The following is a 14,770-nucleotide window of genomic DNA, read 5'->3' as shown; positions in this document are numbered from 1 at the left end:
ATGGTAGAGAAGACACGTCTTCTCACTACGGTAGAATCAGGTTTTGCCGTGCAACGATTTGCACGGCAAAGGGACGTGTACACACGGCAAAGCTTTTGCCGTGCGAAGCCACACGACAATGTCTACGACGGCAACGTGTCGTTGCCGTGCGCCCCTGATATATGTGGGGGATGAAGATGGAGAGTACTTGCACATTGTTTTAAGTAACACTAATAAATAATCAACAAAAAGTAAAACTAATTGAAAAAATAAATATAAGTATTAAATAAAATAAAATAGAAAGAAAAAGAAATGAACACATGGTATAAGAGCATCTCCAGTCGAGTCCCTCAAAAAACGTCCGGCACGAATGATTTGGGCATGTTTGGGATCACGCCGGACAAAAAAGGACTAAAAATATGTACAAAAAAGAGACACTTCCTAGCCGCGTCCCTCAAAAGCGTCTGAATGCATGGATTTTAATATAGGGGACCACCCCATGTGGGAAAAGTAGGTGAGAGAAAGTGTGGGAAAAGAGAATGACATGTGGTGAGGAGGGACTGCATGCATGCGTTCGGACATAAAATGAGACGTTATTTAGCTTTTGGGGACGCGACTAAAATGCGATTTTCTCTATTTCTTGTCCGCCACGTTTGGGGGACGCAACTGGAGATGGTCTAATGGAAGGAGTCTCAAGGCTAATTCAATATCTGAGCTCGACGCACCGAGACTTACAAAATCTGAACTGGTGAGCAAGAGCATTGGTCAAGTAAATTCTTGAAGTAAATTCAGTCGATATATAGCTTACCATAAGCCAGGGCCAAGAATATTGTTATCCTGGATCAGTGGATCGTGTTACCTAAGCTTAGGTAGACCCCACGCACCGAATGATCCAACTAAAAAAGAACCTGTAGGAAACAATGGTCGTCAGCAATCAGTTACGCTGGCCAATTGAAACCACCGCCCACACCTCTTCACGTCATTCCTCACCGCCTCGCCCGCAGCCGCTCACCGCCCCGTATAAATCCATTACGCCTCCCCCACCCTCTTCTTCCTCCTCCACCTCTCCACCTCCAAGCTCCTTCGAGCTCAAGCTCATAGAGCACCGAGAAGGAGATGGCAAAGGTGCACCCCGACGACGCCGCGCGGCCGGGAGTCACTGGGGTCGAGGAGGAGGAGCACCCAAAGCCGGCGGAGTCCACGGCGCTGACGGTGTGGCGCAAGTCGCTGCTCTTCAACTGCGACGGCTTCACCGTCTTCGACGCCCGCGGCGGCCTCGCCTTCCGCGTCGACTGCTACGGCACCTCCGGCAGCCGGCGCCGCCACGCGGAGGCCGTCGTCCTGATGGACGCCGCGGGGGTCCCGCTCATCACCGTGCGCCGCAGGAGGCTCAGCCTGGCGGAGCACTGGGTCGTCTACGACGGCGACGGCGGCGAGGGCGACCACGCCCCGAGGCCGCTCCTCTCCGTGCGCCGCTGCCACGCCCGCCTGCTCCGCCACGCCCACTCGTCGTCGCCCAGCAAGCAGAAGGCGCTCGCGCACATCACGTCGCTCTCGCCGGCGCTGCCAGGGGCGTACGTCGTGGAGGGGTCGTACGCGCAGCGGAGCGTCGCGGTGCGGGACGCGCAAGGGGAGGCCGTTGCGGAGATGCGGCGGAAGGAGTCGCCGGTGGGCGACGAGGTGTTCCGGCTCGTGGTGTCGGATCCTCGCCGCCTTGGCGCGCCGCTGGCCATGGGGATCGTCATCGCCCTCGACGAGATGTTCGGCGGCAGGACCGGCGGTGCCTCCGCCGCTCGCTCGCTGCTGCGGAGGAGCTGGTCCATGTAGTTATTACAGTGATGGCATACAGGGCCCGCCTGTCATCCGTGGCTATGTGTGGCGCGCACAAGGAAAGAACATTGAAGGAGCTAGCACACGCGGCATGCACGCGCCAGGAATTAGGACGAAATGAAATTCTTTTTTTGCTCCCTGGAGAAGAGAGGAGGAACTATACATGGGAGGGTTATCATCAAGACTTCAAGAGGGTTATGGACTTATTGTTAAGGAAAATGCTTCAGGTTGCACTTGTACATGATGAATTGAATTCAGGAATATATTCATATATTGTACATCGCTATTGGCTTGGCTCTCTTCTTCTTGCAAGTTCATCGCGTAGTTGAACTTTCTAACAAAAAAAAATACACTTTTCTCCATAGCTGAATTCATTTGTAATTTTCAGGAATCAATTTAGATATACGACGAATTGTAATTAGCAAAAACATTGAATTATTATGTCTCGGAGAACTGAATCTCTCTCTTCCTCCCTCCCTTGCAGTCGGTTTTGGACGAATCAAATTGTGCATAGAAGGTTGTATCATTTTATTTTAAACGAAAAGTTTGCATGTAAGTTATGGGATAAAGTATATATGAATTTTTTTTTGGTTGCAGAACAAGGATATTTGCGCAGGCTGCTCATGTTATTAAGCAAAAGATTACATATGCGCAGTTTAGCCACAACCCATGTACATGATTGTTTTCAGAGACATTACAAAGTTCTAAATCGAAATTTGTGTTACGGACAATGGACTATTAGGATTAAGTGATCCAAGATGTGGGTATAGAGGTTGGCTATTGCTCCGGTGCCCCCCCCTCTAAACTTTGTTCTATTTAGACGGCTAGGATCTGCTGATACCCCTTCGTGGGTTGACTTAACATGTGTGTTTGGTTCATGGGCAAACATGTACGGGATGGGATGAGATAAAATATGTTAAATTAATGATTAGTAGAAAAATATAAATATGACATTAACACACCGGTTAATATGTAATTAACGGGTCCTTTTCCCTTTGTGGTGGAGGCCGGACCTAGCGGGCGGCCGCCTACCCGTGCCTAGCAAGGTCACTACCCGAACATACTTAGCGAGGCCGTTTCTTCGACTGGGTGTGGCGCAGACGTAGCAAGCTCGTTGCTCGTCACGCCATGGAGGCCATCGCCTCCGAGCTAGGGAGCCACGTTGAAAATCAAGCCCGCCGCTTACCGCGCCCTGGAGGCCGCCGATGTCGAGCTGGGGAGCCACGCGGAAAAGCAAGCCCACCGCTCGCCGTGACATGGTGGCCACCGCTGAGCTGGGGAGCCACACATACGATGGTGGTAGGTGTCGGAGTCGCGTCGACGGCCATGGATTCTCAAGCGGCTAGTGAGATTAGTCATGAAATTCACGGATCATATGGTCCAGCCTTTCTCAGAAATATTCGGCTTTTGGGATGGGATCATCCATATTTTCTGGTCACGAACGGGGACACCGGAGCACAGCCCATAGAGGTTTAAGTGAGCCAAACAAAGTTTGGTGGAGAAAAGTAGTTTAGCCTGATTTTGATGCATTTTACGAGTTAGCTAGTTCAATTACAAAATTTGGTTGACCATACATGATACTAGTTCACCATGGTAACTTAGTTACAATCTTAGATAATGGAGTCTTACATGCTCCTTGCGTATCGATTTATAAGGATTACACGAACTTAAGAAAAATTGACCATAAATTTGATCAACAAAATATGAATTATAAAATTTATGGTCAAATACTTTTCTCAAACTATTATAAACAAGCGGCGAGGAAGCAATGTATTTAAGCTACCAAAACAAGATGACCTTTACTGATAAATAATTGTAAAAAAATCGTGTAACAGTGTGATGTCGATAACTAATAATTGTCTGAACATATTAGTCTTACTTTGGTGTACGATTCTAGACTAGTTCACTAACGGTATATTGAGGCCAAGGGGAGTTATTAAGGTGAAACTAGTTTTGCCAAGATCCAATTCACCGCTCGAAAAAACAAAAGAAATGACAAATTTGATAGTGACAAATAATTCAGGATGAAAATTATCTTATCGATGCATGATCTACATACTATATTTCGGAGACTTAGACAAAATTTGGATATGAAACTTCATTGCAGCTGTCGATATACATGCTACCTCATATCTGTATTTGGGAAAATATTTTAGGGTTGGTGGTATGGCAGTCACTGAAAACGAGAGCACACGATACACTTTCTATATGCGGCAGGCCACATGAAAACCAGGAATTCCTGGAAATTCAGTCAAAGTCAGTTAGTGGTGGTTTTCCTCATTTAGCTCCATGCCCTATGAACCACAAGTCTCGGAGAGTGTGCGCCATCCATGTGCTACGTACGTGATTGAATCAGAAGCTTGACGAAGGGAGAGAGGCAAAAACAAGGGTGTCCATAATTGAGGGAGAGAGATGTTCTCTGTTGCTGTTGCGACTGGAGACGTCTTAGATCAGAAAAGGTGTTTTTTTTTGCGAAATTTCACCAAATCTGTAAATAATCATTAACGGTATTACAAATAATATAAAAAGTAACAAATAGATACTCGGATCAGCAATGAGAAAAAGCGTGTTACTCACGTTTGTACAAGATGTAAGGAACTCTTGAACCTTTTGAGGCCATGCTTACATAAACATGTTGTTTACGGTTCCACTTTTGAGATCATCATGAATGAATACGGTGATCTTGTGTTGCCCGAAGGCTCCTCCCCTAGCATCTCCTAGCCTCTCCGCCGACCACTGCTCGTGCATTCTTCTCAATGTGAGAAAGGTGATGACCTAGGGTATCGGAGGGCCCAAACGTTAATTATAACTCGTAACCAACATACATATTATTATTCTATATGTCCAAAAGATTTCTGAATATGTGTAATAAATTCACAATTTATATAGAAACAAATCAATCTAATCAGTGATAGTGAGTGTAGTGGCATGATAGTATTTCTCTGGTTGAGAGTATATAGGTTGTATGGAAATGTGTGTTACCTAGATTTCCATTTTTAATTTCGTGCATAAATGTATATTTTTAAAACTAGAGCACTTGTGTGCACACACGATGAACCCAAACATATTCATAAAAAGCATACCAAATAATTGAATCGTGTGTTCGATAAAGTAGACTATGAGGCAATTTTAGGTTCATCAATGATTACTGCAATACTTAGTATATCGATTTCAATACCACGTACGGAGGAACATTCACATGCATGTTGTTAACTTATTATTCTTGATATAAATACCACAAAGAAAACCGCTACAATATAATATGAGCATCAGGATTGGAACCCTGGTGCCTCCACAACTCCACCACCGCACTAAGGGTTGGTTTTCGTGTTGTCAAGTTATCACTGACCCCATTTTTCAAGACACATTTTTTCAACAGTTCAATTTATACTCTAGAATCTTCTACAATAATACTTAAATAATAAAATAATATAACCACTAAGATATTTGTTTAGTATATGTTTTAGAGATCCTTGTCATCGTATTTAAGTATATTAAAACATTTACATTAGTATAAAAACGTGTTCAAGGAGAACTTTTACTACAACATATAATTTATAGTTATCACAAGCAAGCTTTGCACGTATATACATTGTGGAAAAACACTATAACAGATGTTCCTAAACATTGCCATGTATTTAACTATGCAATCTGTAAGGGTACATTGCCCCTATGTGTGGTTTTGGTAATTAATGACAACCCCTATGGACTAATGTTTTCATTGAGTTTATATGAAGGAATATTCCATAGGTACTACTTGCTCTCCATGTGTTGGATTCAAGTATGGTTGCCATGAAGATAAAGGTATATCTTGTGTATTGGCATCAAGATCATCGGTATGAAGATATATATATGTGAGATGATCAATAAGAAGAAATGAAGATGAAGTTCTTATGTGGAACTCAATATTAGCCATGCTCTATCTTATGTGAGTATGTGAAGATACAAGGTTGTGTTCGGCAAGTTCAAGATGAGCGTCTCAAGTGAATCACATACTTGAAGCTTGCCGTCCATTTGATGATAATGGACTTGTGAAGATGTGCATCAATGGAGCTTTCCCATCATAGTGTATGGGGGAGCATTTGTGAGTCGTCACGAAGCAACATTGGTCAAGAGAGGCATTCCGGCTTGAGTGAAGCTTGAAGAGTTATCATCAAGATCAAGCGGGATGCGCAAGGCAAAGGTATGGCCTTGCTAGGTTTTCCTTTTACCGGTCTCAAGGTGGATGTTGGGAGACCGGATTATAGGATAGATAGCTGCACTATTAAGAGGGGCTTTCGGTTGAGTAACTTGATCACATCGTCTTAGGGAGCTCAACCCTTTGCATACTTTGCATATCCTTATTGCTTCTTGGTGTTTCTCTATGTGAGGTTCTTGAGCTTGTTGCTAGCTTTACAACAAGCCCAAGTTCTTCGAAAACGGAGTTCGCATGCATCTTCTATTGCGTTTTCGAGGTTGGGTGATTTTACCGGTTATTCATGAAATAAGGTTCTACCCTTTTATATTCATGATAAAATCCCCTCCTACAATTTCTTGAGTTTGCACTTTCTATTGGATGACATTTTTTATTATCTTTCCAACGCAATTTGTTTCATGTCAATCGGAGTTCGGGAGCAATAATTATTAAAGAAAAGGTAAAAGAGAAAAAGAAAAAGAAAAGAAAAAAAGTGGGGAGGCGGCCGGTTGCCGCCCGGCCTGCCGGGCCGCACGCCGGCCCACCCGGTCGACCGGGCGGCCACCGGCCCATGCGCCGGCCAGCCCAGCCAGCCCTCCGGTCCGACCGGACGGTAACCGGCCGCCGCCCCATCCGGCCCAGCGCACGGCGCCCCACCGGCCCGCTCGGTGCCCTGCCGGCCGACCGGCCTCCTGGCCGGGCCGGGCCTTTTTCGTATCCGCCCCGCGTGGCCCACGCGGCACTGCGCAGCCCGCTCGCACCACAGGCCTATCCGCCGCCCATGAGCGGCGCGCGCCCCGCCCGGCTGCTGGTCCGGCTGGGCCGGATCCCAGACCGGCCAGTCCGGCCACAGATCCGGTCAGCCGGCTGCCAGGCCGGCTGGGTGATGTCTACGTTCCCCCTCCTTTCCTGTAGACAGTGTTGGGCCTCCAAGAGCAGAGGTTTGTAGAACAGCAGCAAGTTTTCCCTTAAGTGGATCACCCAAGGTTTATCGAACTCAGGGAGGAAGAGGTCAATGATATCCCTCTCATGCAACCCCCGCAACCACAAAGCAAGAAGTCTCTTGTGTCCCCAACACACCTAATAGGTGCACTAGTTCGGCGAAGAGATAGTGAAATACAGGTGGTATGAATATATATGAGCAGTAGCAACGGTGCCAGAAAATAGCTTGCGGGCGTGTAGTTGATGGTGGTGGTATTGCAGCAGTAGTAACACAGTGAAACAGTAAACAAGCAGTAGTAACGCAGCAGTATTTAGGAACAAGGCCTAGGGATCAGACTTTCACTAGTGGACACTCTCAACATTGATCACATAACAGAATAGATAAATGCATACTCTACACTCTTGTTGGATGATGAACACATTGCGTAGGATTACACGAACCCTCAATGCCGGAGTTAACAAGCTCCACAATTAATGTTCATATTTTAGTAACCTTATAGTGTAAGATAGATCAACATAACCAAATAGATCACATCAATACCATCATAGTAATAGTTAACTTCACAATCCATAAGAGATCACGATCATAAACTAAGCCAAGAACTACATGATGCACACCCTGTCCACTTTACACCATGCAGGAGGAATAGAATACTTTAATAACATCACTAGAGTAGCACATAGATGAATTGTGATACAAAACTCATATGAATCTCAATCATGTAAAGCAGCTCATGAGATCATTGTATTGAAGTACATAGAAGAGAGATTAACCACATAGCTACCGGTACAGCCCCGAGCCTCGATGGAGAACTACTCCCTCCTCATGGGAGCAGCAGCGGTGATGAAGAAGAAGCCTTCCGGGGGCACTTCCCCGTCCCGGCGGCGTGCCGGAACAGAGACTCCTGTCCCCCAGATCTTGGCTTCGCGATGGCGGCGGCTCTGGAAGGTTTCTGTGAGTTTCGTCGAACGCATCAGGGTTTTCGCGACGGAGGCTTTATATAGGCGAAGAGGCGGCGCAGGAGGGCTGACAGGGGGGCCACACTATAGGGCGGCGCGGCCCCCCCTCTGGCCGCGCCAGCCTATAGTTTGGTGGGCCTGTGGCCCCCCTCTGACCTCTCTGGTGTGTTCTGGATGCTTCCGGGGATTCTAAGATCTTTGGCGTTGATTTCGTCCGATTCCGAGAATATTTCGTTACTAGGATTTCTGAAACCAAAAACAGCAGAAAACAGAACCTGCACTTCGGCATCTTGTTAATAGGTTAGTTCCAGAAAATGCACGAATATGACATAAAGTGTGCATAAAACATGTAGATAACATCAATAATGTGGCATGGAACATAAGAAATTATCGATACGTCGGAGACGTATCAGCATCCCCAAGCTTAGTTTCTGCTCGTCCTGAGCAGGTAAACGATAACAAGGATAATTTCTGGAGTGACATGCCATCATAAACTTGATCATATTGTAAACATATGTAATGAATGCAGCAATCCAAGACAATGGTAATGACATGAGTAAACAACTGAATCATAAAGCAAAGACTTTTCATGAATAGTACTTCGAGACAAGCATCAATAAGTCTTGCATAAGAGTTAACTCATAAAGCAATAATTCAAAGTAAAGGCATTGAAGCAACACAAAGGAAGATTAAGTTTCAGCTGTTGCTTTCAACTCATAACATGTATATCTCATGGATATTGTCAACATAGAGTAATATAACAAATGCAATAAGCAAGTATGTAGGAATCAATGCATAGTTCACACAAGTGTTTGCTTCTTGAGATGGAGAGAAATAGGTGAACTGACTCAACATTGAAAGTAAAAGAATGGTCCTTCAAAGAGGAAAGCATCGATTGCTATATTTGTGCTAGAGCTTTGGTTTTGAAATCATGTAGAGAGCAATAAAAGTAAAATTTTGAGAGGTGTTTGTTGTTGTCAACGAATGGTAGCGGGTACTCTAACCCCCTTGCCAGACAAACCTTCAAAGAGCGGCTCCCATTTTATTTTATTTTTGGATGGCACTCCTTCCAACCTTTCTTTCACAAACCATGGCTAACCGAATCCTCGGGTGCCTGCCAACAATCTCATACCATGAAGGAGTGCCTTTTTATTTTAGTTTTATTATGATGACACTCCTCCCAACCTTTGCTTACACAAGCCATGGCTAACCGAATCCTTCGGGTGCCGTCCAACAATCACATACCATGGAGGAGTGTCTATTTTTGTTAATTAATTTGGGACTGGGAATCCCATTGCCAGCTCTTTTTGCAAAATTATTGGATAAGCGGATGAAGCCACTAGTCCATTGGTGAAAGTTGCCCAACAAGATTGAAAGATAAACACCACATACTTCCTCATGAGCTATAAAACATTGACACAAATCAGAGGTAATAAATTTTGAATTGTTTAAAGGTAGCACTCAAGCAATATACTTTGGAATGGCTGAGAAATACCATGTAGTAGGTAGGTATGGTGGACACAAATGGCATAGTGGTTGGCTCAAGTATTTGGATGCATGAGAAGTATTCCCTCTCGATACAAGGTTTAGGCTAGCAAGGTTATTTGAAACAAACACAAGGATGAACCGGTGCAGCAAAACTCACATAAAAGACATATTGAAAGCATTATAAGACTCTACACCGTCTTCCTTGTTGTTCAAACTCAATACTAGATATTATCTAGACTTTAGAGAGACCAAATATGCAAACCAAATTAGCAAGCTCTAGCTGTTTCTTCATTAATGGGTGCAAAGTATATGATGCAAGAGCTTAAACATGAGCACAACAATTGCCAAGTATCACATTACCCAAAACATTAATAGCAATTACTACATGTATCATTTTCCAATTCCAACCATATAACAATTTAACGAAGAAGGAACTTCGCCATGAAAATTAAAAGCTAAGAACACATGTGTTCATACGAACCAGCGGAGCGTGTCTCTCTCCCACACAAGCATGATGTAATCCAATTTATTCAAACACAAACAAAAACAAAAACAAACCGACGCTCCAAGCAAAGCACATAAGATGTGATGGAATAAAAATATAGTTTCAGGGGAGGAACCTGATAATGTTGTCGATAAAGAAGGGGATGCCTTGGGCATCCCCAAGCTTAGACGCTTGAGTCTTCTTAATATATGCAGGGGTGAACCACCGGGGCATCCCCAAGCTTAGAGCTTTCACTCTCCTTGATCATAGTATATCATCCTCCTCTCTTGACCCTTGAAAACTTCCTCCACACCAAACTCGAAACAACTCATTAGAGGGTTAGTGCACAATAAAAATTAACATATTCAGAGGTGACACAATCATTCTTAACACTTCTGGACATTGCATAATGCTACTGGACATTAATGGATCAAAGAAATTCATCCAACATAGCAAAAGAGGCAATGCGAAATAAAAGGCAGAATCTGTCAAAACAGAACAGTTCGTATTGACGAATTTTAAAATGGCACCAGACTTGCTCAAATGAAAATGCTCAAATTGAATGAAAGTTGCGTACATATCTGAGGATCATGCACGTAAATTGGCTTAATTTTCTGAGCTACCTACAGGGAGGTAGACCCAGATTCGTGACAGCAAAGAAATCTGGAACTGTGCAGTAATCCAAATCTAGTACTTACTTTTCTATCAACGACTTTACTTGGCACAACAAAACACAAAACTAAGATAAGGAGAGGTTGCTACAGTAGTAAACAACTTCCAAGACACAAAATAAAAACAAAGTACTGTAGCAAAATAACACATGGGTTATCTCCCAAGAAGTTCTTTTCTTTATAGCCATTAAGATGGGCTCAGCTGTTTTAATGATGCACTCGCAAGAAATACTATTTGAAGCAAAAAGAGAGCATCAAAAGGCAAGTATGAAACAAATTTAAGCCTAACATGCTTCCTATGCATAGGAATCTTGTAAATAAACAAGTTCAAGAAGCATAATGCAACAAGCATAGAAAGATAAAACAAGTATAGCTTCAAAAATTTCAGCACATAGAGAGGTGTTTTAGTAACATGAAAATTTCTACAACCATATTTTCCTCTCTCATAATAACTTTCAGTAGCAACATGAGCAAACTCAACAATATAACTATCACATAAAGCATTCTTATCATGAGTCTCATGCATAAAATTATTACTCTCCACATAAGCATAATCAATTTTATTAGTAATAGTGGGAGCAAATTCAACAAAGTAGCTATCATTATTATTCTCATCAAGTGTTGGAGGCATAGTATAATCACAACAAAATTTACTCTCCATAGTAGGTGGTACCAAAAGACTACTATCATTATAATCATCATAAATAGGAGGCAAAGTATCATCAAAGAAAATTTTCTCCTCAATGCTTGGTGGACTAAAAAGATCATGCTCATCAAAACCAGCTTCCCCAAGCTTAGAATTTTCCATATCATTAGCAACAATGGTGTTCAAAGTATTCATGCTAACATGTTCCATGGGTTTTTTAATTTTCGCATTAAACCATTCATGTCTTGACTCAGGAAATAGTACAAAGAGCTCACAGATGTTTTCCATTATGCCTAACTAGTGTAAACAAGAAACAAAAAGTTACAATTGCAGGATCTAAAGGAAATAGCTTCGAGCACAAACACAATGGCGCCAGAAAAGTACTTTACCTGGAACCGGAGTATGAGTGCCTTTTACCTTTCCTCCCCGGCAACGGCGCCAGAAAAGTGCTTGATGTCTACGTTCCCCCTCCTTTCCTGTAGACAGTGTTGGGCCTCCAAGAGCAGAGGTTTGTAGAACAGCAGCAAGTTTTCCCTTAAGTGGATCACCCAAGGTTTATCGAACTCAGGGAGGAAGAGGTCAAAGATATCCCTCTCATGCAACCCTGCAACCACAAAGCAAGAAGTCTCTTGTGTCCCCAACACACCTAATAGGTGCACTAGTTCGGCGAAGAGATAGTGAAATACAGGTGGTATGAATATATATGAGCAGTAGCAACGGTGCCAGAAAATAGCTTGCGGGCGTGTAGTTGATGGTGGTGGTATTGCAGCAGTAGTAACACAGTGAAACAGTAAACAAGCAGTAGTAACGCAGCAGTATTTAGGAACAAGGCCTAGGGATCAGACTTTCACTAGTGGACACTCTCAACATTGATCACATAACAGAATAGATAAATGCATACTCTACACTCTTGTTGGATGATGAACACATTGCGTAGGATTACACGAACCCTCAATGCCGGAGTTAACAAGCTCCACAATTAATGTTCATATTTTAGTAACCTTATAGTGTAAGATAGATCAACATAACCAAATAGATCACATCAATACCATCATAGTAATAGTTAACTTCACAATCCATAAGAGATCACGATCATAAACTAAGCCAAGAACTACATGATGCACACCCTGTCCACTTTACACCATGCAGGAGGAATAGAATACTTTAATAACATCACTAGAGTAGCACATAGATGAATTGTGATACAAAACTCATATGAATCTCAATCATGTAAAGCAGCTCATGAGATCATTGTATTGAAGTACATAGAAGAGAGATTAACCACATAGCTACCGGTACAGCCCCGAGCCTCGATGGAGAACTACTCCCTCCTCATGGGAGCAGCAGCGGTGATGAAGAAGAAGCCTTCCGGGGGCACTTCCCCGTCCCGGCGGCGTGCTGGAACAGAGACTCCTGTCCCCCAGATCTTGGCTTCGCGATGGCGGCGGCTCTGGAAGGTTTCTGTGAGTTTCGTCGAACGCATCAGGGTTTTCGCGACGGAGGCTTTATATAGGCGAAGAGGCGGCGCAGGAGGGCTGACAGGGGGGCCACACTATAGGGCGGCGCGGCCCCCCCTCTGGCCGCGCCAGCCTATAGTTTGGTGGGCCTGTGGCCCCCCTCTGACCTCTCTGGTGTGTTCTGGATGCTTCCGGGGATTCTAAGATCTTTGGCGTTGATTTCGTCCGATTCCGAGAATATTTCGTTACTAGGATTTCTGAAACCAAAAACAGCAGAAAACAGGAACTGGCACTTCGGCATCTTGTTAATAGGTTAGTTCCAGAAAATGCACGAATATGATATAAAGTGTGCATAAAACATGTAGATAACATCAATAATGTGGCATGGAACATAAGAAATTATCGATACGTCGGAGACGTATCACTGGGCCGTTTTTCTGCCCGTTTTTTTCTGTCTTTTTCCCCCAACAGTTTTATTTGCTCCCATGCTATAAATAGCTCTTCTTCCACCTTGAGCAAGTCAGTTCTTCCCATTCTCTCACTCCATTGTTGCTATTTGAAGAACTTGCTCTCCCCCTTGATTCCTCCAACCATTCTTGCTCATATTTGAGGATTTGAGAGAGGAGATCTAGATCTACACTTCCACCAAACCATTTCTTCTCTAAGTGAGGGAATCTCTTGGGATCTAGATCTTGGAGTCTTTGGTTGACTTTCCCCCTTGTTCTTCCTCTCCAATCTCATCCTAGCATTCGTTGCTTTGGTGGGATTTGAGTGTGAAGGACTTGAACACCTCCGGTGTTCTTGCTTTGCATCATTGCATAGTGTTGAGCTCTCCACCACGATTTGTTCGAGTGAGAGACCGTGAGCTTGTTACTCTTGGAGGGTGACCTCCTAGTTGGCTTGGTTGGTGTCCCGGTGATCTCTTCGTGGAAGATTGTGAAGGGGCTCGGGCTTCTCCTTCGTGGAGCTTGTGAAGTGGTTGTGGAGCTTGCCATCTCCGGAGCGGAGGAAAAGCTAACCATAAGGAAAGGGCCATTATCCTTCGTGGGTGTGGTTCGGAGAATAGGGTGAGCCTTCGTGGCGCGGGGAATCCTTCGTGGGACCTCCACTCCTCCAAACGTGACGTACCTTGTTGCAAAGCAAGGGAACACGGGAATACATCCTCGTCTCCGCGTGCCTCGGTTATTTCTATACCCGAGCTCTCTTTCCTTGTGATAGCCATCGTGCTTGAAGTACATGTATCTTGCTATCACTTGTGCTATATATATCTTGTGCCTATCTTGCTTAGCTCTAGTTGCTATTGTTACACTTAGTTGAGCTTAGCATATTTAGGGTTTGTGCTTGTAAACTAAACGATAGTTTAATTCCGCATTCTTACAAGACAAATCCGCAAGAGTTTGTAATTGCCTATTCACCCCCCCCCCCCTTTCTAGGCGACATCTCGATCTTTCACAATCTAAGAAACAAAAATCATGCTCATTAAGATTATAATATGATAAAGATAGGTTTAAAAAGAGTGTAAAAGTGTGGTACAAATATATTTGTATTTAATTCTCATGATTGAGCCTAGTCTTGTCTATGATTGTTATTGCATTTAGTGTCATCTCACTCTCACTGATGCATGAACCGTAGTTATTCTTTTGTCTAACTCTATAACTTATCCCAATCTCATTCAATTCATGTCACCTGTAAATTAACAACAACGATTGTTTTCTGACCCCATAATGGTGAAGACTGTCCCGTGAAAGACAATGCATCTTCAATAGTCATTTGTGCCTTTAGAATCAGAATCACTATTTGTTGGAAAGTTATAAATATAACCTTCATTTCGCTTCTACCCAAGGAAATTGACTATTTACGTACATATAAGAAATCAATTTAAGTCTTCATTGTATGAAGAAGATGTATTCTTTATATAGGAAAAATCTATTACGAGATAATAAAAAAACACTAACACTCCTCATGTCAACCACTTCATCGGCACTGAACTTGCAAAGACCAAAAGTTGACCCTTGTGTGTTTGCCATAAAGCGCTCACACTTGCTAGGCTTCACGACAGAGCCTTGTCCTTCTTCACATAGGACGTCTTAGATGCTTTTTCGCTAGCCTCACTCACAAGCTTAAATGTCCACTTCTTGT

The 14,770-nt window shown here is 43.6% G+C and overlaps 1 protein-coding gene across 1 annotated transcript; it reads left to right on the top strand.

Moving 5' to 3' along the window:
• Nucleotides 1–996: 996 nt before the first annotated feature.
• Nucleotides 997–2,093, top strand: LOC127294418 (protein LURP-one-related 8). The gene has a single exon (XM_051324222.2). The coding sequence runs from the start codon at nucleotides 1,096–1,098 to the stop codon at nucleotides 1,804–1,806; it is 711 nt and encodes a 236-aa protein (XP_051180182.1). The 5' UTR covers nucleotides 997–1,095; the 3' UTR covers nucleotides 1,807–2,093.
• The last annotated feature ends 12,677 nt before the right edge of the window (nucleotides 2,094–14,770 follow it).

Source organism: Lolium perenne, chromosome 4 (genome assembly GCF_019359855.2).
Source record: "Lolium perenne isolate Kyuss_39 chromosome 4, Kyuss_2.0, whole genome shotgun sequence".
NCBI lineage: Eukaryota > Viridiplantae > Streptophyta > Magnoliopsida > Poales > Poaceae > Lolium > Lolium perenne.
This window is presented reverse-complemented; position numbering and strand designations above follow the sequence as displayed.

What these genes read in the sequence shown, in the direction of transcription:
- LOC127294418 (XM_051324222.2), top strand. Translation starts at nt 1,096, where the DNA reads ATGGCAAAGGTGCACCCCGACGACGCCGCGCGGCCGGGAGTCACTGGG.